The sequence below is a fragment of the Galeopterus variegatus genome, unplaced genomic scaffold (assembly GCF_000696425.1).
Source record: "Galeopterus variegatus unplaced genomic scaffold, G_variegatus-3.0.2 Scaffold865, whole genome shotgun sequence".
Classification (NCBI taxonomy): Eukaryota; Metazoa; Chordata; class Mammalia; order Dermoptera; family Cynocephalidae; genus Galeopterus; species Galeopterus variegatus.
The window spans coordinates 475896-499900 of record NW_007726976.1 but is presented as its reverse complement, the minus strand read 5'-3'; the positions used below and the strand labels follow the sequence as shown (position 1 = coordinate 499900).

Genomic DNA, 24005 nt, shown 5'->3' with positions numbered 1-24005 from the left:
GGGGACCGGCAACGGGATTGCAACCCTCGGTGTTGCTCCCGCGCCTCGCTCAGCCAGTGAGCGGGAACCGGTCTGTATGTGGGATCCGAACCCTCGGGCGGGAGCGCCGCCGCGCTTCCCAAGCGGCGCACTTATCCAGTGCACCACCAGGCCGGCCCTATTAAGTGTTTTTGAGTGAACAAATGAGACTTAAAGAGAAAGGGAAGGAGGTGAAAGGAAGAGCTGTTCTTTGAACACCTACTATGTGCTGGACATTGAACTAAGCACTTTATAATCATTTCCTCTTTTCCATCACAGGACTAGGAGGTGAAATTTTCATCTCCATTTTACAAATAAAAAAAGCTGAGGCTAAGACAGCTGAGGGATTTGTCTTTTGTCCCACAGAATTCTCAGGGATTCATTAATCCATTCATTTCTTCATCCATTCCTTCAAGGCATTTGACCTGAGCAGCAGGAGATTGAGGGGTGAGGAGCAGATTGGGGGGGCCAGAAGTTTCTATCAGGCAACCACTCAGCCATTGGACACACATGTCTGGACTGTAGGTGGCATTTAATGCCATGCTCTTGGACAGGTTCACCTAGGGGACAGATGGGTGTGATCTTTAGGGTCATGAGGTGGACCTCTGGCCGGATGTTCTGTCCTGCTGCAGCCTGGGCTGTCCCTAGACTTGTGTTCTCTGGCTTCCTGGGAGACAGAGGTGGGTGCGGGCTGTCCGCCCCATCCATCTCTCATGTAATCAGGTTGAGTGGATATCAGCCACATGGCAAATCTTGGCTGGTGACTACCTGTCACACTGGGGAACTTAAGTGGACACTTGCCATGACCCCAACAGTGCCACTTACAGCAGTTTACAAAGCACCTGCACCATGTGAGCCCATCTGCTCTGATGCACAGTTATCCTGCTGGCACTGAGCATGCCGTGACAAAACAGCTATGCATCCCACCTCCTGAGTGTGTGCAGTTGGGGCCCATGTGGGCCACCAAGGAGGAGCTTGACTTGAGAGAGGGGTTTCAGGCTGGGCTCAGCTCTGTCACTCCCTCACCCCAGGAGCTTGAGCAGTCACATCACCTCTCTGAGCCTCAGGTTCCACATCCTTAGGTGGCACAATAACACTAGTCCACAGGGTCTCTGTGTGGTAGCCGGTGGGGCTTGTGGTTGCCTGTGGAGCACTTGTAACAAGGCCTCAGAAGAACAAGATGGAAGATGCATCCTAGGGTCACAGCTCCAGGGGCTGGTCCTCCGGGGGAGGCAGAGATGGGGTCAGTCCCCGTTGTACCCCAGAACCTGCCCAGCACAGCACATGGCACCCACGAGGGAAAGTGCATATTTTTATGAATGAAGGAAATTAGGGATGATCTTGTCCAGGGTTTCCCAGACAGCATTGTCCCCAGATTTTACGCTATCCATGTGCCAACTGGACTGCTCTCTGCCTGCCACAGTCTTCATCCCAAGCACTTCCATCTGCCTTGGGCTTCTCCTTGGCAAGACCGGGAAGTCATGGTCATATTTGTTATCATGTACATTTCAGCCAATATGGTTCTTAAAAATCACTTATCCATCTATCAGACCAACCCCTCTTATGACACTTTGCCCGAGAGTAAATGGAGCTTCAGGATGAGGAAGCCACTCTGGCACATGCCTAGTCTTCAATGGCCTCTCCACCATCACAGACAGTCCCCCACCCCAAGCTGGCCCCCTGCCCTTCTCAACCTGCCTCCCTCCCATTTGCTTCACCTCCACCAGGGACCAGGTCCACCGGGTGGCCCCAGGTGGAGCCAGGTGACAGGAGAAATCCATTAGCAGATCTGAGTGACACAGGTCCCCGCAGATGCGCGGTGAGGCGGGAGGCAGCAGGGATTCCCTTGAAGTCCATTGCTAGTGCAAACTCTGGAGCACCAGCATCAATCGCTCTGACCCTAGGTAAAGAGCTTTCCACTTCGAGGTGAAGTGTTGATTCAGGCTTTTGTGAATAGACCATTTATAAGCTCCATGGAAGGGAGGTCTCCTGCCTGACACATTTCTCTTTCCTGAATAAAGGCAGACATTGTTCCCTCTAATAAGAGGTCCTCAGCCTGGCAGACAGAATTTTACTCTGGCAATCCATCATTTGTAAAGTGGGGTATGACACCTGGCTCGCTGGCTCACTCACGCACTCACTCATTCACTCACTCACTCACTCATTCACTCACTCACTGATTCACTCACTCACTCACTCACTCACTCACTCATTCACTCACTCACTCACTCACTGACTCATTCACTCACTCATTCACTCACTCACTCACTCACTCACTCACTCATTCACTCACTCACTGATTCACTCACTCACTCACTCATTCACTCACTCAGTCACTCACTCATTCACTCACTCACTCACTCATTCACTCACTCACTCACTCACACTCATTCACTCACTCACTCACTCATCCACTCCTTTACTCACTCACTCATTCACACATCCATTCATTCACCTTCTCTGTAAATTCATTCATTCACCATTCTCATTCCCTTGGTCCCATGCTCTCACCACTATTCCACAGCCATTTCTCATGTGTCTGAGCAGTCTCTGGAGTAGACACCAGAGCATAGTGGGTGTGAGGCCTGGTCCCTGGCCGAGAGACTCTTGATCGGGAGTTTTTGAGACTCTGCCTTTACAACACCTCTGGTAGAGCTGAGCTCCCTGGAGGGAGTGACAAGTGTTGACCTATATACCTTCTTTTTTGTTGAGGTCCCCAAATGCAGTACTTGGGGAAGGCCCAGGAACTCTGTTTAGAGACAGCAGGCACATGAGCTGCCCCATGGGCAGGCAGCCTCGGAGACAGTGGGGACCTTGGGAATGTGGAGAATTGGTTTGCACTCCTCTTGGTGCTGAAGGACACTCTGAAGCAAATGGTTCTGATGAGCCTCAAAGGCACCGTAGCCAAGGCTGTGACGGATGACCCCCCTTCCTTCTTCTACTGACGGGGCTCTGCCCCGCACGTGCCCCACACCTGGGGCAGGCATTGGGTGAGCTCAGGCACAAATGGGGAAGCAGACCCCAAAACCCTGGTAAAGCGCAGATGGCAGAATGGTCAACAACTTGACTGCCAGCTGGAGTCACACTCCAGCCAAAGCCAGGGCTGCAGCTCAGGGGCAGCATGACCTACACAAGAGCCCAAGCCTCCCCGAGCCTCAGTTTCCCCCTCTGTAACATGAGGAGAAAACCACCAGAGGCTGCTGTGGGGATTCCATAAGACGATGCGTTCAGACCCTCAGCCCACTGCCTGGTGGACGGTCAGTGTTCAAAACGTGGCAGCTGTGGGTGGCCACTAGTACGGCTTTGCTGTGGAGCCGCTGAAGACTGACGGAAGAGCCCAGCACACAGCAGGTATCAGAGCACCCGGGTGCTGCCTCCGTGCCCGCCCCCTGCAAGGCCACCCTAATGAGCTCGCTTGTCATGTAGCTTTGCAAAACGTTAATGAGTCCGAGCTTCAGACAGAACGTGGGGCTTTTGCAATTTCCGCTGTCAGTTCAAGGACAAAGAGCTCTGTGGAAATGCTGTCAAAACAGCATTATTCACTACTTACAATGGGGGAGCCCCATCACCGGGCTGTCACCACATTCCAGGAGGGGCTCTGGGGCTCTGAGCGGCCAAGCGTCTGGTGTGATTATCTCTCATGCATAACAACTCTGAGCAATTTGGGAAACTTGGGGGAAGAAATAATTTGATTTTCCTGAGATAATAACATGTTTGGATTATAGCCAATCTCCTTTTCGGGATCTGTGGGCTGGTTTCGCTCCCTGGCTGGAGAGGTCTCTGTGAGGCTGGGATGCTGCCTCGGCCTGGCCTGGGACTGGACACAGCGTTGCAGAGCTTGGCCAGTTCTCTAGGCCAGCAGCTTAGAAATGCCCCCTCTTGCCCCGCTCGCCATCTCCTGTGAGCCTGGGGGCCCAGACGTCCCAGGGCTGGGCAGCTCCTGCTCCTGACAGCTGACATCAGTGGTGAGGCCAGTGATTGAGGGCAGTGCTCTGGTTTTGAGGAAGGAACTGGGCCCTCCCATGGGTGGCCTGTGGAGAAGTGGCCATCAATCCTCCCCAGAAGTAAAGGGCACATACATCAGGAGTCAGTGTTCCAGAGGAGAGACAAGGACTGCCCTTCAGCCTGTGGGACTAGTCAGGAAGCAGTCCCTGGCACGATTAGCATGAAGTTACACATGCAGTGAGGAGAGGGAAGGGGGGTGTTGCACAGTGCCCTCTGCTGGGGACAGGCCTGTGCCCCAGCTAGGAGGCCCGTGTAGCAGTTGAGACAAGAACAAGAAAGGATATGCCTGTGCACACGGATGTGCATGAGCATGCACAAACAAGATTTGTGCGGTGGGAGGAACGCACACAGAGCTGTGCACATCTCAAAGGCAGTTTAGTCAGGAGAACGGATTGCAGTCGCAGCAGGGGTAGGTGGCCAGCTCCCGTCTGCTGCCCGGGACCTCAGCAAATGCTCATTCTCCAGGGGTCTCACTTTCTGCATCCCACAAACACTTCTTGAGCATGGGAGCATTGCTCTTTGGTGCCACGAGACTAGAATGTGGCCCCAAGAGGCTGTTGAGAAGCTCTCATGAGATCCCACAAATGAGGAGCCAGCACCACAGTCCTCAGGCTTGGCCTTTGCCTGGGATGTGAGCCCCCACCCCGCCTGCCTTCACCCCCTTTGCCTGGGCTTGGCTCATCTGCAGGTGGGGTGAAGGGCATGTCCCTGCACTTACCCCGCTCATTGGCACCCAGCAGGGCAGAGCAGGGTCACTCACTGGGCTGCATGCGAGAGGGGCAGGAGAGCAGGGCCAAGGAAGCCGTGGGGCCGAGGAGACTGCACGGGGGAGGGAAGTGAGGAGCAGTGGGCCACTGTGTGCCAGGGGCCTTCTGTACACGAGCACCTCTTCCCAGGCAGGAAGAAGCCGAGGCTCAGGCAGGGAAGCTCACGTGCACAGAGCTGCACAGCCGGGTCACAGGGGACGCCAGGCCCTGGACACGTAACCGTGTCCCATACTGCCATGAGGAGGGAGGGGGCTGGGGATGGAGACAGAAGAGGGGGACCCCCTGAGGAGCTGCCTTTGCTCTTGCCAGGCTCCCGAGGCCTGGTGGGAGAGCTCTCACCAGAACACCTGGTCTTTGGTCACTCGCTCCTGCAGAAGCGTCCACTTCTTCCCCAGGTCAGATGACACATAGAGCTGTAGGGCAGAAAAAAGAGAAAACAGAAGTGTTCATGACGAGGGCACGAGCTACTTCTGAGAGAGTGATCTCCCGCTAGCATGAACTTCCCAGGGGAAGGCAGTCTCATCCAACAGACGCGCAGAGGCCCTGCACACACACGGCAGGGACAGACCAACCCCCGAGAGGCTGAAGTCAGGTGAGGACTCCACAAAGAGCCATTTCTGCCCCAGGCCAGCTGGCAGGAGCCAGGAGAGAAGGTTCTCCAGGGTGAAGTCCAAGGAGGCCTGCCAGAGGAGGTGTGTCTGAGCCGTGAAGTCCAGGAGGGACTTTGCAATACCCGCATGAGGGGTGGGCAGAAGGGGACAGAGAGCATCCAGGAGGAGGGAGCAGCACGTGCAGAGGCTGCAGGAATGAGGGGGTCAGAGCGGAAACAGCAGCAGCCCCTGGTAGGAGCAGGTCCACTGCAGGCTCTGCACAGGCTGGCTGGGGTCTGAATCCAGGGCCGGCCTCACCCGCGTGACCTTGCTCAGAAGTGCCCCACACTCAGGGTTTAATGCTCTGTAGTCGTCGACCTGAACTTCTTAAATATGTGACCTTTGGCTCTGAGTTTTGTGAGTGAATTCTGATGGGACACTAGAGGATCTCTCCCTCATGAGGTCCTGCCTGCTGCAGGCTCCCAGGATAGGTTCTCTTGCTCCTGTCTCCACCCAGCACCCCCTGCTGTCCTGGGCCCAGGCCTGGGGAGGGTCAGGGTGGGCACCCTGTGAACTGAGGCAGGCCTGGGGCCCAGGAAGGTCTACACTTGCCCTGCACGTGTCTGTGTCTGCAATGGAGTCCGATGTTAAATAGCTCATATAGACACCACAACAGGTGAAGAGAGAGACCACAGAAGAACAGGAAAGGATTTGTCCTGACTTTTAAACAATTTTCATTTCGCAGAATCCTGCAAATTGTGCAGCCAGCCCTGCCTGAAACCACCCACTGAGGCTGGATGAGATGTGTGCAGCACAGGAGGGCTGCAGGCAGGCTGGCGTGTTATGGCTGCTGTGTGGTGGAGGCAGGGAGTCCCTGAGGAGGCCGGGCCTGGATGCAGCCAGGGGCAGTCATCGGGGAAGAGGAGAGGGCTCAGAGAGAGACTGGCTGAGGGAGCTACACAGGCCCTGGGAGGAGTGCACGGGGCCTGGTCTGTGCCCAGAGCTCTGGCCTGGGGATCTCGGGTGAGGACAGACCTTGATCAGGCAGGGTGAGTTTTGGAAATGCCAAGTGGAAGTTGCCAGGGACACAGGGCATGACCTAACACTGCTCCTCCCATGATCACCTGTGGGAGGGGCCGCATCCTCCTTCACAGATGGGACCATCCTGAGAGGGACCCAAGATCTGCTCAGGCAGGGGGAGCCAGCTCTCGGGGATTGGGGGGAGGGGGAGAGACATCCCTCTGTGCTGCACCAACGCCACCATGCCAGGAGGGGGACTTAATAGCTCCAATCTCCAAGTGAGAAAACTGGAGATGGGGTGCAGGACACGCGGCTCCAAATACGACCCCCTGGCATCTGAGCGAATGACAGAAGTGCGAAGCTCACTCCTCCCTGCCCCTCGCCTTCTTCCCTATAGCAGGTCACAAGCCTAGGAAGGTCACTCTCTGACCTTCTCCCCTGAAGACCCTCACGTGACAGATGTCCTGCCCCATATCTGGAGGGGAGGGGTGTCACGCAGGAACGCCAAGGAGAATGTGACATTCTTCCGCCCCCGCCAGTTTATGACCCTTAGATTACACTTCCCCACGACTGTCCGCTCTTCACCAAACTAAGTGTTCCATCCACAGACCTCCCTGTCTCTTGGGATCTTCATTTCCAAGGCTCCTGTGTTGCCTAAAACTTGTATTAAACGCTCGTCAATTTGTTATGGCTTTCTCTTGCTAATCTGTCTTTTGTTATAGGGGTGTCAGCTGTGAGCCAAGAGACAGCTGGATTCTCATCAGACATAGGGGAGCAGGGTGGGACCCGGCAGGACACGCAGAGGCTGGAGGTCACGGAGGGGCCCACGCCTTGGCCACAGGGCTCTTGGCCATGCAGTCCCCTTCATCCACAGCCTGTTCTCACGTAAAGCTGCCTTCCCTTTTTTGCCCAGCCAGCCCTTCCGACGCCTTGGTGAGCAATTCCCTGTGTTAGTTTCCGTCTGCACAGGTTCCTGTTTCTTCATGGACACCGACTGCTCCTTGGCCTCAGCCAGCATCCGAGGGCAGGGGGTGTCTGCAGCGGAGGCAGGGGGAGCCGTTCCAGGTGGAGGCCCCGCAGCAGGGGTGCCCCGTGTGCAGCTGGGCCTCAGGCAGCGTGAAGGCCAGTGTCACGGGCAGGCTGGCCCCCTGGTGCTGGAGGACGGGGCAGAGCTCCAACTTCATCTTCCAGGGGTGGGAGTCAGGGAAGAGCCTCAAGCCTCACGAGCTTCCTTCACGGGCAGGTCCTCTGTCCGCTCTGGGGGAGGTGAGTGGGATGGCGGAGGGCCCTGCTGGAGGCAGTCTGGCCTCTCCCCTCTCCTCTGAATGACCAGGACAATCTCCTAACGGCAATGCCAGGACACCTGATACCATGACCTCCAACGGTGGAGCTAGACAGACCTGGGCTCAAATCACTGCCTGCAGCGGGTGACCTGGGCAAGCCTCAGTTTCCCTCAGCTGTAGAATGGGATGACAGTCCTCATTCGGCAGGTCAGGACAATTCGGCTGGATCACTTGGGTCAAGTCTAGTGTGTGCCGGACATGCAACGAATCCACGACACATTTCCCCATTGCCATCTTGGAAAATGGGGACATCTCTGTCCCTGGCCCCTCCTCATTTCGTTTTTGCTCCGTGCGCTCGCCCACATTTCCATACGTCTCATTCCCAGCCCTCTCAGTGGTGACTAAGCACAGACACAGGTGTGGTGATTCTGTAACTGATGTCCCCAGTTCACCTTTCATTTTGTCATTTTGTGGGGTTTGGCCAGCTTCCCCTCTCAGTGGGTGGGACGTATGGAAACAGTAAAGCCTCCACTCCATTCCTGAGAGGAGGGTGGGCCACATGGGTGCGTGGGGAGCCTTTGGACCCTTGTAGCATTGCGCACATTGAAGTCCTGTGTTACACGAACTAAACTCAGCGCACAATGTGCTTTGCTGCAGAGACGGGCCCGGGCCGGGCACGTTCTCCAGCACCCCAGAGGTGGTGGGGTGACCACCTCGGCTGACCGAGGAAGGCGGGTTGTGCAGAGAAGAGGAGAGGAGGGCTGGGCAGGGAAGCAAAGACTGGCTCTGTTTCTGCCTCTCAGTGGCCGCTACGGCATTTCCTTGCCTCAGTTTCCCCACCTACAAAATGATGCCCACAGCCACAACATTTCAAAGGAGAGAGTCTGATTCTGGAGATCTTTCTGATCCAGCAGGCCTGGCTCCTATCAGATTCCACTGTACAGAGCTGTGTGACCTTGCATGTGTTCCAAAGCTGTTCTAAGCCTCAGTTTCCCCACTTTTTGAAGCCAGAATCTGGATTCCTGCTTTCAAGGGATGTTGCGGGATTATTCCAGGCACTGCTGCAAAGTGGTTGCAATGTTACGCACTCAACCAACAACATCAGTGTCAGTGTCACTCCCGCAGGGATATGCTCAAGGGCAGGATCCGTTCTGCCTGTCGCACGTGCGAGCCCCGCCCCTGGCCATGCACCCTTGAGGTCTCTGGGAAGTGGGCACGTCTGTCAATCTGATGGCGGTGGAGTGGTTTGCCCGGGGCTGTGCCCTGTCAGAACCTGGATTGGAACCGTCTGTGATTTGAACCGTCCCTTCCCTTCCCTTGATCAGGCTGTGTCTGGAATGATCTGGTTCAGGAGAACAATTTCCATCACCAGCCCTCGAAAGGGAGGAGGGCTCAAGCCAGCCTCTCACGCGGGGTCCGGCGGCCCTGTCCTCGCAGTCTGCACAGTGCACACAGCAGCCGTGCTGATGGCCCCGGGGCCAGGAACCCCATCTGCTGAGGGGCCAGCTTTGCTCCGTTTTGTTCACCGCTGTAGCTCCAGCTCCTGCGACAGTGCGGCACATAGAGGGCCTCTGGCACTCCTGCGACAGTGCAGGCACATAGAGGGCCTCTGGCACTCCTGCGACAGTGCAGGCACATAGAGGGCCTCTGGCACTCCTGCGACAGTGCAGGCACATAGAGGGCCTCTGGCACTCCTGCGACAGTGCAGGCACATAGAGGGCCTCTGGCACTCCTGCGACAGTGCAGGCACATAGAGGGCCTCTGGCACTCCTGCGACAGTGCAGGCACATAGAGGGCCTCTGGCACTCCTGCGACAGTGCAGGCACATAGAGGGCCTCTGGCACTCCTGCGACAGTGCAGGCACATAGAGGGCCTCTGGCACTCCTGCGACAGTGCAGGCACATAGAGGGCCTCTGGCACTCCTGCGACAGTGCGGCACATAGAGGGCCTCTAGCACTACTCCCTGGGGTTTCTCCTGGTCCCGAGGTTGCCAGGGCCCAGGGCCTGGTGTCAGGCCCCTTTGTGGGCCTCTCGTCACATGCCCTTCTGTGATGCTCTCCCCCAGAAGGGCTCGGTCCCCACTTCTGCCTTAATGGCCCAAGTCCTTGACAGCCCCCACTCAGGACCCACAGGAGCTGGCTCTGGTCCCCAGCCCCACTCCGGCCCCAGCCTCCATGTGTTCCCCGCCTCCTCTTCCTCCTCTCCAGTCTCAGTAAATGGCCTCTCTCCCTCCCATCACCCACAGGTCATCCAGCCGCAATCTGAGAGGTGCCCCATCCCTCCCATCTCCTTCACCTGAAGCAAAGCCACATGGACCAGCGCCTCCCCTCCTCTCACAAGCCAGCACCCCCGCCCCAGCCCACATGATCCCCGCTGGACTCGACGGGGCTGTGAGAATTCAGAGACGAACACTGTATGACACGTGTAGTGATGCTGAAAATACCAAGCCCACAAGCGAGCGAGCTCTCCGGCCGCAGTGAGGCGTGTGCAACAGCTCACACTCAGAAGCCCTGCAGGCACACCGGGAACTCTCTCCCGCGGCTACACACGCAGGACACAAGTGGCAGCACAAATCAGAAGAACCGCCATCCTGGGCAGGAAGCTGCTGAGGGGACCACAGAGATGAACGTGTCCTGGCCGGCTGCTCCCTCCTGTCCTCTTCCCCCCCATGTCAGGACTCTGGTGTTCCTGCACCTCTGTTTTCCCCTCACCAACGGTGAACGGGATTCCAGAGCTCGCCTTGAAAACCAGATTCCCAACTGCCTAGAGTGAAGTTTTAGCAAAACGCTCCCACCCTCTTCCCCGCAGCTGCAGAAAAGCAGACACGAGCTCGCATATCCGAACCATCCTTGCAAATGTTTCCCCGTCTGAGGTGTCTTCCAAGAAGACCCCCCACTTCAGGGATGGCTGCTCCACTTGTGACAATCTGTGCAAGCCTTTAAGGCCACCATTCTGAATGGTTGTGTGAGCAGATTGTGGCCCTGGCAATAAGACTGAAATCATGTCCTTCTGTCTTAAATGAGCTCAGGAGACGTCTTTGTTAAGCCTCTGCCTGCTGCTCTCCCCTGCATGGAGGAAACACCATGACTGCTAGATTTTCTTACTCTAACAAAGAGGTTGAGCGTCTGTGCCCAGCTAAGCCCTCCGTGGCTCCCCAGCCCTGTCCATTTGGAATGGTGCCCCTGCCCCAGTGTCCTCACATCCTGGGCTCCAGCTACACTGAACCATTCGCTGTCATTGGAACCCACCTTTTTGCTCTCTTACGTCTAGGCCTTTGCGCATGCTGTTCCCTCTGCCTGGAACATCCCTCCACCCATCTCCTCCACCTGGCGAGCTCCTGACCTCCAAGGCAGCCTCACCCCCAGTCTATGGCTCTGCAGGTAAGAGTCCAGACCTCCTGGCCTGCCATTCAAGGCACCAACTGATTGCCCCAGGGTCCCCTTTCCACCCAGCCTCCCTCTGGTGTAGCGTGTCACATATGCCACAGAGAGGAAGCACCCCAATACCAGAACGTGCATGGGTCATCCCACTGCTGGGCTTTTGTTCTTGCCATTCTCTCTTCATGGGACGCTATATTCATTTGCTGGGGCTGTCATAGCAAAGTACCACAGACCAGGGGGCTTAGACGACAGAAACAATCCTGGAGGCCAGTATACCAAGATCAAGGTGTTAGCAGGGCTGGTTCCTTCTGAGGCCTCTCTCCTTGGCTTGCAGACGGCCACCTCCTCCCTCTGTGCCTGTCTGTCTTGATCCCCTCTTCTTATAAAGACACCAGTCATATTGGATTAGGGTCTACCCTAATGACTGCATGTTAACTTTAGGGCCCTACCTCCAAATATGGCCATATTTTGAGGTACTGGGGTTAGGACTTCAACATATGAATTGGGGGAAGTAGCCACAATTCAGCCCATAACAGAGGCCCACCCTCTGAAGCCCTCCCAGCCCCAGCTCAGCACCACGTCTTTGGGGAGTTTCCCAGGCCCACCCACCTTGCATATGTTATTGGGGAGCTCCTGCCCCCTCTGAACCCCACAGCCATTGCTTACTTTCTTCTGTGGCTTGGGAGTTTAATTTCCCGCTCCTCTGCTAGACCACACACTGCCCATAGACACGCCCTGCCTTGCTCAACTCTCGGTCACCAGAACTAGCCCAGGGATCCATGGCTGTGGGCACATGGCCGGTTGCTGAGTGACTGAACAGACTCTTGGCCAGAGGCTGGCAAACTTGCTCTGTAAAGGGCTAGAGGAAATGTTTTGGCTTTGTGGGCCCAGCGGTCTCTATGGCAACCACTCATCTCTGCCTCTGGAGCAGGAAAGCAGACAGAAGCCAAGCGTACACACGTGGGCATGGCTGTGTGCCAATAAAACTTCATGTACGAGAATAGGTGGCTGGCCATTTGATGGAGTTCAGATGTGTCGTCCCCTCCAAAACTCATGTGGAAATTTGATCTCCAGTGTGACAGTGTTGGAAACTGATTGAGTCATGGGGGCAGATCCCTCATGAATGGATTAATGCTGTCCCTGGGGGAGGGGGGATTAATAAGTGAGTTCTCGCTCTATTAGTTCCCACGAGAGCTCGTTGCTTAAAAAGACCCTGGCACCTCCTCTCTGTCTCTCTTTTGCTTCCCCTCGCCATGTGATCTGCTTGTACCCGCCGGCTGCCTGCTACTTTTCCACCATGAGTAGAAGCAGCCTGAGGCCCACACCAGACGCAGCCATCCCAGAATCGTAAACCAAATAAACCTCTCTTCTTTATAAATTACCCAGTCTCAGGTATTTCTGTTATAGCAACACAAAATGGACTAATACACCATTGTTTGCTGACACCTGCTGTAGGGTGCATGATATCACCTTTAACTCTCACCTTTAACATTAAAACAGGACTTTCTTAGAAAGTTTCCATCCCCTAGAACATCAGCTGCATGGGGCAAGGAACTCATCTGCCTTATTAAGCATGCAGAGCTGGGCCTGCTGTGTAGTAGGTGCTCAGTAAATAGCTGTGGCGCCACTGGTACTTAATTTTGTGTTTGGGCCTCCATGAGTGAGACTGGCAGTGGCTGCAGCCTTTTATGGAGCCAGGCACTGAGCTATGCTTGCCAAATGCTGCCTCATTTCACACACACATGCAAACACGCATGCACATGAGTGCACACACACATTCACACATGCACATGCTCACACACACATGCACACGAGCACATACATACAGACTCACAAACACACCCAGAAGATGAGCAATTTTCCCTCTTTACAGATGAAAGAACTGAAACTCAGAGAGGTCAAGTAAGTTAGTCAAAGTCACACAGTATTCAATTACAGCAGCAATTCTCAACTTACAAACCTGAGCTCACAGTACTATACCAGTGGCTGAGGAACCCTCCTCCCCAGATGACTGATCATCTCTATTCCTTTCTCTGGGTCATCTGAGGCCCCCTGCACCTCATGTCTCAATTTACCTATCTGCAAATCGGGAGAGCACTGCTCATACCCACAGTCAATAGCGAATAAAAATGAATCTGTAGCCATCAGTTTCTGGCAGCTGGGTAATAAAACCTCCATAGTAATGGATGGCATTATCATTGTCATCATCGCCGATGTACTGCATTTATGATGCCAGCACTGGAACTTTATGAAGCCTTTCCAATTCCTTCTCATGGGAGGTGATTTTACTATCTGCCATCAACTGCTGCAGAAATAGAACATCTCTGCTTAATAAAAGACAAACGCCAGCCAGTAAACAAGAATAAACATGAGGGACAGCCCAGTCGCCCACTGCTGAGAGCTGCACAGAGACGTCCCATGGAAGGGTCATCTACTTACGCTAGTTGGCACATCTCAGAAAGGAGTGGCAGAAGTGTGCTGGAACACACTGCCACACTGACAGAAAGAAAACACGACAAGGAGTCAGAACAAGGTAGGAAGTGAAGGTAAAGAGTCAGGATGAGGTCCTCTGGAAGGTGCACACACAGGGTCACATGTCGGGGGACTCACACGGTTACTAGAGGTGCTGCACTCTGCCCTGGGTCCTAGCGGCATCTGGATGTGCTCAGCATCCTGCCTTTCCTCCCTCACTCCAGGGCACCTTGTACTGCAGGGGCTGGAGTGCTAAAACCCGGTGTTGTCAGACTCCCTTGCAGCTAGAGCGCTGGGTCAGATGGAGGCATGCACATGAGGTTTGGAAGGCGAAAGTGAGAGGGAGGCATTTGCCTGTCCACTTGGGCATTTTTACTGGCTAGCAAGGTCATGGGGACATGCTCCAGCGTCCATCCTCAGCTCTGCAGGATGCAGAGGTAGCTGTGGTGGAGGCAGTGCTGGACTCTGCATTCCAGTGTACAATCGCTCGCTTCATGGATGTTCCCAGGCAGTGGGGGCTGTGGTGGTGGTGGCTTCAGCTGCACCAGCCACGCATTTTTCACCATGGGAAGTCCAGCAGGTACCTGGTTCCACCTTCCTGTGGGCAGAGGTAGAACCTCCACTGGTGGTCAGCATCGCAGGCTTCTGGGGGGCATCCTTGGGGGTGCGGCCTGAAGCCCCCTCCTCCAGCTCTCCCAATAATTTAGAAAGCTCTTTATCCCTCATGCTAAATCCACTTTCTGCTTAAATATTCAGAGTGGTGTGTTGTTCCTGTCCTGAGCCCCGGCAGCTGCAGATGGTCAGAGCAAACGGGAGCAAACCCTGTGGGGAAAGATTCTCAATGCTCACAAAATTGTTGTTGCTTGAGAGGAGTCCAATTCCTTCCTGGTTCTGAAGTCTGAGGTCAGACAGAGCTATAAGCGTGATGTTGAAGCTCGCAGCCTGGCTAGGCAGCCCGTGCACCTGCTGATGCTCACAGCATGAAAGGTGAAGCCTGCGCCTCTGCCCACTCCATGTCACCAGGAGTCCTCCCCTTCCGTGTCACACCCCGGTGCCATGACAGCCCTTTAACCTTCTCTAACAGGGATAAATGCGAGCACTGCTCTACTTAGGACTGGAGGATGGGGGGGGGGATTCTTTTTCTTTCCTTTCTTGTGTGATCATCTTTATTGGTCTGAGGTTGTGTTAAAAAGTAAACGTGTAGTCTGACCCACTCTTTAAGCCTCTGTTTGAACATTCTGCCTTCCCAAAGTCTTCCCTGATTGCCCACCCAAAGGTGCCTTCTCTCCCCTGTAAGTTTCTGGAAGGCAGTCCCAGGCTCAGGTCAATTTCTCACAGTGATGGGAAGCAGAAGAGAGTAAAATAAAATAAAATAAAATAAAATAAGTGAATCTGACTATGTCTTAGAAGGACGTGATCAGGGCTCTGCCAGTGAGCAGGTCCAAGGTCCGAGCTGGTCGGTCTTGCACCAGTGGTCCCCAGCTGGTGTGGGAGGGACTGCCAGGCCCTCACATCCTATTGATCCCAGGAGCCTAATGCAGTTTGCTGAGGCTTGGAAGAAAAGCTTGTTAGGCTCTCCCCTAGGAAGCCTGTCCAGGTTCCAAATAAGGTAGGTTCGGAACACCCTGATTTATCATGAGGCAGTAAAAGAAGGAAATAAAAGCAGGGAACAGGGTAGGCGGAGAGAATGGTTGCTAGAGGGAGAGAAGGCTCCTGGGAGGAAGATTGAAGGGAAGGAAACAGAGGAGCGCACTTTGTTTTGTATAAACCTGTAAATCCTTGTGAACAGAGTATTTGTGCCCACGCTGTTGACAGCGGGCTTGGCATGTAACTGGCTTTGGCCGACGGCATGTGCGCAGATGTGACGTATTCCAGGTCAAAGCCAACTCGCTAGCGCTGCTGTTGGCTCTGCCACCCCCCACCCTGCCCCCATCGTGAGATGAACACGCTCCCAGGAAAACAGGTGTGCAGGACCTGAACCCTCCAGCAGTAGGGAACCAGGTCCAGCCAATCCCAGCAGGGCCTGCAGAGCCCCGGCAACCCACAGACCTGGGAACAAAAAACGATGCTTGTTGCACAGCGCTGAGTGTTGGGCTGTGTGTTACCCAGCATTCTGCAGCAGATGCCTGACAAACATGCACACCTGTTGGCATCAAAGGCCGGCATTGTTCCACCATACCACACCCCACTTCTTGGAAGTTAGAGAGCCTGGAAAATCCATAAAGCCCCCCAAAACTAAAGCCCTGCTGTCATTGTTATTAATTTCCTCACATTCCTCATTCCTTTCACAACAGAAGCTAAGCCTTTTCTTCTCTCCTTTTTCCTTCCGTACAGTCACAGAAAGGAACCAAGGAAATAACCAAGCTTTCAGCTCCGTTAATTTTTCAGGGCACCATAAATTAAAGAGCAACTGCAGTGCAGCCAATTTCTGCAGGAAAATAGTCTCTGTGACGGTGCTTCAGTCTAATTACAAGGAAGGCTAAGTAGCGCTATTAATACCCAGAGACATGCTGTCCCAAAGGAAGGCACTGGGAGCAAAGATGCGGCCTATGAGGCCAGGGAATGCAGGGACACCAGTCAGCGGGGACCAGACCTTGGCAAGGAGACCAGTCCCAAAGGGAGCTGTGGCTTGGTCCAGTCAGGAGTCTCCACTGTAGGTCCCTGACTAGGGGATCCCTACTAGCAGAAATTTGTCATTCATTCATTCATCTACCCATCCACTCCACCCATCCATCCACTCTCCACCCATCCACCCATCCACCCATCCATCCACCCATCCATCCACCCATCCATCCACCCATCCATCCACCCATCCATCCACCCATCCATCCACCCATCCATCCACCCATCCATCCACCCATCCATCCACCCATCCATCCACCCATCCATCCACCCATCCATCCACCCATCCATCCACCCATCCATCCACCCATCCATCCACCCATCCATCCACCCATCCATCCACCCATCCATCCACCCATCCACCCATCCATCCATCCACCCATCCATCCACCCATCCATCCACCCATCCATCCATCCATCCACTCTCCACCCATCCATCCATCCACCCATCCATCCACCCATCCATCCACCCATCCATCCATCCACCCATCCATCCATCCATCCATCCATCCATCCATCCATCCATCCATCCATCCTCCATCCACCCATCCATCCATCCATCCTCCATCCACCCATCCATCCTCCATCCATCCATCCATCCACCATCCATCCATCCATCCATCCATCCATTCCATCCATCCATCCATCCACCATCCATCCATCCATCCATCCATCCATCCATCCATCCATCGTCCATCCATCCATCCATTCATCCACCCATGCATCCATCCATCCATCCATCCATCCATCCACTCACCCATCCATCCATCGTCCATCCATCTATCCATCCATCCTATCCACCCCCCACCCATTACTCCATCCCTCCATCCAACAAATATTTTCAGCCAGGTAGTTGAGACTAAAATGGTAAAATAACAATAACAATAATAATCAGATACAGTCCCTACCTTCAAGGAGATGACCCTGAGTATGTGTGTAGGGTGCAGATAACAACCAAATAATAGCACAAATACATATAATTACACACTGCCATCAGAGCTGGAAAAGAGAGGCACAGGAATCTGGAGGAGTGTGGAACGGTGGGGCCCACGCTGGCCTGGACAGCCCCCATTTGCTGCCCAGATCCAGGTGGGCCCTGTTCCACGGGCTGGGTGGATTCTGCCCGTGGGAGGCAGTAGCAGAAGGTTGGAGGGCGGGAGGAGAGAGGCTGGGGTGCTGTTCCTCCTGCTCCCTGACTGCTCAACCACACTTCCGCAGGGGCTGAGCTACTGTAACCAGGGCCAGGCCTCCTCCTGGGCCCTTTCCTGCCACTATGGAGCCCATCCATCTTATTGGGCATGGTGGGAGGCTGAAAACTGCCCCCCAAAAGGTACCCACGTCCTATTCTTTAAAACTGCGATTGCTACCTTCTAGGGCAAAAAAGGACTTTGCCAGTGTTTAGATGTGAAGATTATCTGCGGGGCCCTACATGCAATCACATGTGTCCTTATAAAAGGGAGGGATGGAGGGAGAGTTGACACTCTCACACACGTGTGCATGCAGACATGGAGCAGGCGATACGGAGATGGAGCAGAGAAAGGTTTGAAGGTGCTGCCCTTAAGACTGGAGTGATGCGGCCACAAGCCAAGGAACAGCGGCAGCCACCAGGAACTGGAGCAGGCGAGGAGGGATTCCCCTAGACACTCCAGAAGCAGCACAACCCCGCAGACACCTTGATTTTGGCCCAGTGAAACTGATTTTGGACTGCTGGCCTCCAGAACTGTGAGCCCATACATTTCTGTCACGTTAAGCCACCAGTCTGCAGTGCTCTGTTGCAGTGGCCGCAGGACACTAACGAAGGCCCTTTCCTACAGCTGTGGCGGCCGCACCACTCCTGGCCTTTCCCAGCCTGTGGCCTCATCCTCCTCATCCCTTCAGGACCTCGATGGGCCCAGCCCCCTGCTGACACCGCCTCCTCCATGCTGGCCCCTTGGGCTTCCCACGCTGCACCCCTGTGAAGAGCTCTCCATCACTCTCTCTGGGGGACACAGTGCCCAGAGGAGGGGATGCTGGTTTGGGATCTAGATGGTTCACTTTCCTTGGTGAAGGTGGAAGAACATTCCAGGCTGAGGGAAAGGCCTGGCAAGGCCTGGCACGGGAGCGTGTGTGGAATGTCCCAGAAACAGAGGAAGGCCCTTTCAGCTGGTGTGCAGGGTGGAGGCGGTGTGCAACAATCCTAATAATGATCTGCTACCCATGGCCCCGGCTCTCAGGCCTCTCTGTGCCAGCTTCACCTTCCTTATCCACAGCAGCACAGCCGTGCAGGTGGCATTCCCCACAGCTGACACGTGGACCACAGGAAGGGCGATCATGGGGCCCAGCGCCTCCGAGCCCCGGAGGCTCCCCCTCAGCCAGCCCAGGGCTCTGAGTCCCACCTGCTCAGAAAAGGCTTCCTCCGTCATGACGTAAACACAGCCCCCCAGAGCAGGCGTGGCCCCAGCGCCTTCTTACCTTGCTCTCCTTGGTGTAGGCCAGGACCTTGTCCTCCTCCTTGGGGTGGAAAATCAGAGATTCCACAAAGAAGGGGATGGGCTGCTTCTGAAAGGTGGCACCTTCGTCCGTGCTGAGGAAGAGGCTCTGGTCCCGCTCGCTGAGTGAAGAGCTCACCAGGATGATCTGAAACACAAAGAGGGGATGTGAGGCCTTGGCCGGGAGAGCGTGCAGCAGGAACCGCTGGTCCGCCTGCACCCGGCGGCTCCGTGCCGACCATCCATCCATCCATTCATTCGCGGAGTGCCCGGCGCCTGGCACTGCTCTGATGCAGAGACTAGGCCGTGATCACGAGGCTCAAGGTCTCTGCCGAGAATGAGAATCCATTCTGGAGGGAGCCAAGACGCTGAGCATGTCAACAACCATGTCTGAAATACTATTACAGGGACGACCGACGCCCTGAAGGAAGCAAAGCAGGACAGGAGTGGCTGAGGAGGAGGGTGACCAGAGCGGTGGGGCCACCTTCAGGGCAGGAGAGCGCTGAGCCAGGCCATGACACGGGAGCTCGGGGGCCGGCTGAGGGGGTGAGAGGGGGAGACGGGCCTGCCGCAGCAGCGGGGTGAAGCCTGCAGGCCGTGGAGAGCACTGCAGCGGGTTGAATGGTGCCCCCGAGAAGATGTGGCAACATCTTAACCCGTGGTACCTATGAATGTGCCCTCCCATGGAAGTAGGGTCTTTGGAGATGGTGTTAGTTAAGGACCTCGGGATGAGACCATTCTGGATTTAGGGTGAGTTCTAAATCCAACGACTGGTGTCCTTGTAAGAAGAGGGGAAGACAGAGTCACAGAGAAGGCGGGGACCTGAACAGGGAGGCTGGAGACACGTGTGTACATGCACGGAACGCCAGAGCTGGAAGCGGCAGAGGACAAGCCTGCAGAGGAGCTTCCCTGCCCACCCTCGACTGGACCTGCAGCCTCCAGACCGTGAGAACATGTTTCTGTGGCTCTCGGCCCCCGTTTGCGGGCCTTTGCTGTGGCAGCCCCAGGAAACACACGCAGTCCTGGTGAGAGCTTGCAGTGGGGGTCCTGCTGTTAAGGGGGAAGGCCAGGCCTCTGCTATCGTGAGGACAGGGGGACGTGACCTGGTTTCTGTTTTTTCAACATCCACATGGCTACTGGTGGGGATGGGTCACAAAGGGCCTGTACAGCAGCAGGTCATTTAGGATGGGGCCACCTCACCCAGGCTGGATTTGCAGCGTGACAGGATTTGGGACATCCATATCTTTCCATCTGCTGGTTCTACACCAAACGTTAGCGTCATGCACTTGAAATGACAGGAGGCCAGGACACGCCGGAGTGGGCCCATGAGGTGGGTGATGGACAGTCCCACAGCGTGCATCTGCTCCTTCAAGGGCCACTGTGGGGGAAGTCGCAATGGGGCCTGTTTGTTCCACCAGTGACGCATCGGGGAGTCCACGGAGCTGTGCTGTGTGGCAGTGTCCTGCTCTGGGGACGCCGCCTGTGGCTCCTTTCAACATCCAGCTTGCATACCAGCTTCTCGTTCACTCAGCCACGCAAGCCCGGGCTGCGTGGACTTTCTGTCTGTCTTACAGAAGGGTCAGGAAAACGGGGCCAAGGGTCGGACCACTCTCACCCTGCTGCCCACACTAGGGGTGACAGGAGGGCTCAGAGGTGTGCAGAGGGGCCACGAGCCTGGGTCAGCCATCGGGGTGGGGGTAGGTCCTGCGGCCCTAGGCATCCAAGTGGCTCAGCGCCCCCCTGCAGCATGGGTGGGGTGGGCAGGCCCTGCAGCCGCACCCTGAGGATCCATTCCCCACTCGGGAATCTGGGTCCACTTTCATAAACACAGACCTTGGGAAATCCCTCATGGCTCCTCATGGCCCCTGGGAGACATCCGAGTTCCGCAGGTGGTTCCTTAGGCCATTCCAGGACCGGCCTCCCTGCTGGCCTCCCTCCTGCTATTTGTCCCCATTCCCGGACCCCAGCCAGCCCGCTCCACTCTGACACACGGCCGCTCCCCTACCCGTCTGGCCCCTTCTCATTGCTCACTCCCCACTGAGCTTCCCGTCCTCAGGTGGGCCTCCTGTACCCCTGGGCAGGGTCGAGCCCCCTGCCACAAGGCCACAGGGAATCCTCCCACCACATTCCACAGAGGGGTGGCCTCTTCCTTAGGAACTGTCAGCCCTGTCAGCCACGTCTGAGCTGTACTCCTCCTCCCCCGTCCCTGCAGGGCCTGGCGCCTGATGCGGGTGGGGATGCCACACATTTGTTGAATGAATGAAAGAGGGAACGTATGAACGAATGGTCACCGTGTGCTTGTACAGTAGGAGACTACGGGCACACACTCAGTCTCCACATAGCCTGGTTCAAATTTCACATCTGTGTGACCACAGGCAAGTTTACTGACCATTCTGTGCCTCAGTTTCCTTATTTGTAAAATGGGGAAAATAACATTGCTCCTTTCCCAAGGCACCAGGCACCACCGAGTGAGCTTTCAATCAAAGTTTATTATGAGTGTGACTAGGCTGTCTTCATAGAGCCCTGTGAGGTGGTTCTCACCATACTATTATTTCTGCTTGCTAGATGGGGAAACTGAGGCATAGAGGTGAAGCAAGCTGCTGAGGTCACACGCCAGGCAGGAGGGAACTAAGGCTGGGATCTGAGCATCTGGCTCCAGGGCCCTGCTCCTGGCCATGCTGCAGGATGGGCATTTAGCCAGGCCTGGCATTGGGTGAGGCTGGGACTGGCCTGGGGAGATGAGCACTGCCTTCCTGGGGAGGGCGTTGGGCAGTGGCAGGGCCACCACAGTGGCCTTCCCAAACCTTTAGACATCTCCAGAAGACAATTAAGAACACAGAGCAAAATCAATAGGTTGCACAAAGTGCCTGCCTTTCCACGGACGGATGCTCACCCGGTACGCTCCTTCTTTCCAGGGAAACCTTAATGAGCTTCTCGGGTACATTAATTAGTCTCCTCTAACACAAAAGCCTTCAGCGAACCAAGGGCCTGAAGGAGACCCCATGGTATCCTTTGAGACCGACTCCTTGGACAACACTGACCCTGAAATGGGGACAAAGAAGTGTGTTCAGATGCTCCTCCCGGTGCGGGTTTCACGCAGGAGAAATTTGGGAAGGACTGAAGAATGGTCGGGGAGCCGCAGACCGTGCAATAATGTCTGCAAAGAATGCTTCGTGACAAGGGCACTTATGTGCTCGTGAGAGAAAGCAGGTGCAAAATCACAAGGAGGTACAGTTTCTATACATTTTACACTGACAAAATCATAAGGCAGTGTCGTCGATGGCAGGTAAGCGTATAGGGACGCAGGTGTAATTCTGTCAGTGGACATGCATAGAAATAAGAATGGAAGGCAACACAGGGGGACTTTATCGTGGTTGGTTTTAAGTGGTGGGGTTAGAAGGGATTTATTTTTTCATTTTAAACAAAGTTTTTATTTTAGAATAGTTTCAGATTTGCAGAAACGTTGCAAAGACAGTCCAGAGCGTTCCTGTGTACCACACACAAGTCTTACAGTAGTGTGGCACATCTGTCACAACTAACGAACCAACATCAATCAGCACAGAAGCATTATTTAAATACCATACTTTGCTTAGATTTCACGAGGTTTTCCTTTTTCTGTTCCAGGACCCACCCAGGATTTAGTTTTCACATCTCCGTTGGCTCCTCTTGGCTGTCACAGTTTCGTAGACTTTCCTTGCTTCTGATGACCTTGACGGTCTTGAGGAGCACTGGGCAGGGATTTTGCAGAATGCACCTCCGTTTGGGTCTGTCTGGAGTGCTCCTCACGGTTAGACAGGGGTTGTCATGGTTTCGGGAGGAAGACCCCAGAGGCTAAGGCGTCCTCATCACATCGCACCAGGGTCTGCACCGTCACCAGGACTTAGTGCAGATGGAGATGCCAGGGTGGCCTCTGTCAGGATTCTCTGCTGCACAGTCACTTTTGTCCCCTCTCCACACAGAACTCTCGGGAAGGAAGTCACCGTGCAGACCACACCTAACCACACTTATGAACAAGGAATATCTACGAAAATTACCTGGAATTCTTCTGCATGGGAGATTTGTCTCTTCTCCCCCATTATTTACTTATTTAATCGTTTGTTTCTCTCACTGTGACTCGTGGATATTTATTTACACTTTGAGCTGTGCTCTGTACTGTTTCGGTATCTTGGTTCTCCCACTGCTCCATCTCTGGCCGTCAGGAGCTCCTCCGGCTTGGCTCCTGCGTGCCCATCCTCCCCCTCCTAAAGGTTCTGCTCTAGGCGCAGATTCCCTGGATAACCAGGAAGAATGACATAAATCACCAAGATGTCCCACACACGTCTCACTCAACATCCATCCCATGCTCTGTGCTCCATGCTGTGGCCAGAGACCCGCACCCCTGGCTTCAGCTGGGCTGGTCATCCAGGGAGGCCCAAGTCCCCTTGTGAAAGCACTGCCGTGTGATGCATTTTCAAAATGCCTGCACCATGCTGCTTCTTACTTGCCCGTCCCCCACCAGACCGTACACCTTGAGTGGCTCCTTCCATGTGGCTCCAGCATCTGGTGCGGGCCTGACGCAGGGCCGGCAGTTAATCTGCACCTGCCGATCCCACGGATGAACGCGTGCGTGAGCGAGTGAGCGAACAATCCCATCTCGGTCCGTGAATCCTAAGGGGATTGTTTGTTTGCTTTTCACCTTCGGGAGGAAAACATCCTTATGAATATTTAAGTAGCCCAGAGAGCAAGAGTCATAAAAAAAAACCCATTCGCTTATTCCTCTCCACTGCTCAGTTTCACACATCGATGAAGGCTCATCCATTCATTCGTTCATTCATTCACTCCTCTACAGCTGCAAAGCCACGTGGTCCAAGCAAGGATTTGGGTGTGCACAGGGCTGCGTGAGAGCAGAGAAGAGGGAAAACAGCATTCAGGAGTAGGGCAGGCATGAGGGCAAGAAGGAAGCCTTTCTGGAGGAGGTGGCAGCCAGCTGAGCCTTGAAGAATGGATGGAAATTTGACTGGCAGACGGGAAAAAGGTGTTTCAGGCAGAGATGACAGTATAACCGAGGCACGCAGGTGGGGGTCCCTGCCCTGTCTCTTGCTCCAGCCTTACCTCTCCCACCCCTCAGGCTCATGGCGTTAACTTCACCAAACTCCTCGCGTTTCTCCAATTAGCTGAGCCCACCTGTGTACATTCTGTCCCCTCTGGGTGGAGTGCACGGCGGGACCAAGACATCCCCAACCCTGCCACTGGTAATTCAGAATCAAATCTTCAGTTCTCAAAATGACACCAAACCCATGTGTCATAAAAGTAAGATAGAGTCTCTCAAATTTTCTGAGCACAAAATTCTAGGCAACTTCAACAAACGTGAATGTTTCACATTTATTTTTGGTGTCCCTGC

The 24005-nt window shown here is 54.8% G+C and overlaps 1 protein-coding gene across 1 annotated transcript in view; it reads right to left on the bottom strand.

The window, feature by feature from the left end:
* LOC103590720 (VPS10 domain-containing receptor SorCS2-like) overlaps positions 1-24005 on the bottom strand; it is a gene marked incomplete at its 3' end in the record, with an annotated part of 448076 nt that overhangs the window by 3844 nt on the left and 420227 nt on the right. The window contains exons 5-6 of the mRNA XM_008573022.1: positions 18609-18773; positions 5130-5203 (exon numbers count right to left, since the gene is read on the bottom strand). Coding sequence (XP_008571244.1) covers positions 5130-5203; positions 18609-18773 — 239 coding nt within the window. The remainder of the gene's footprint in view (positions 1-5129; positions 5204-18608; positions 18774-24005) is intronic.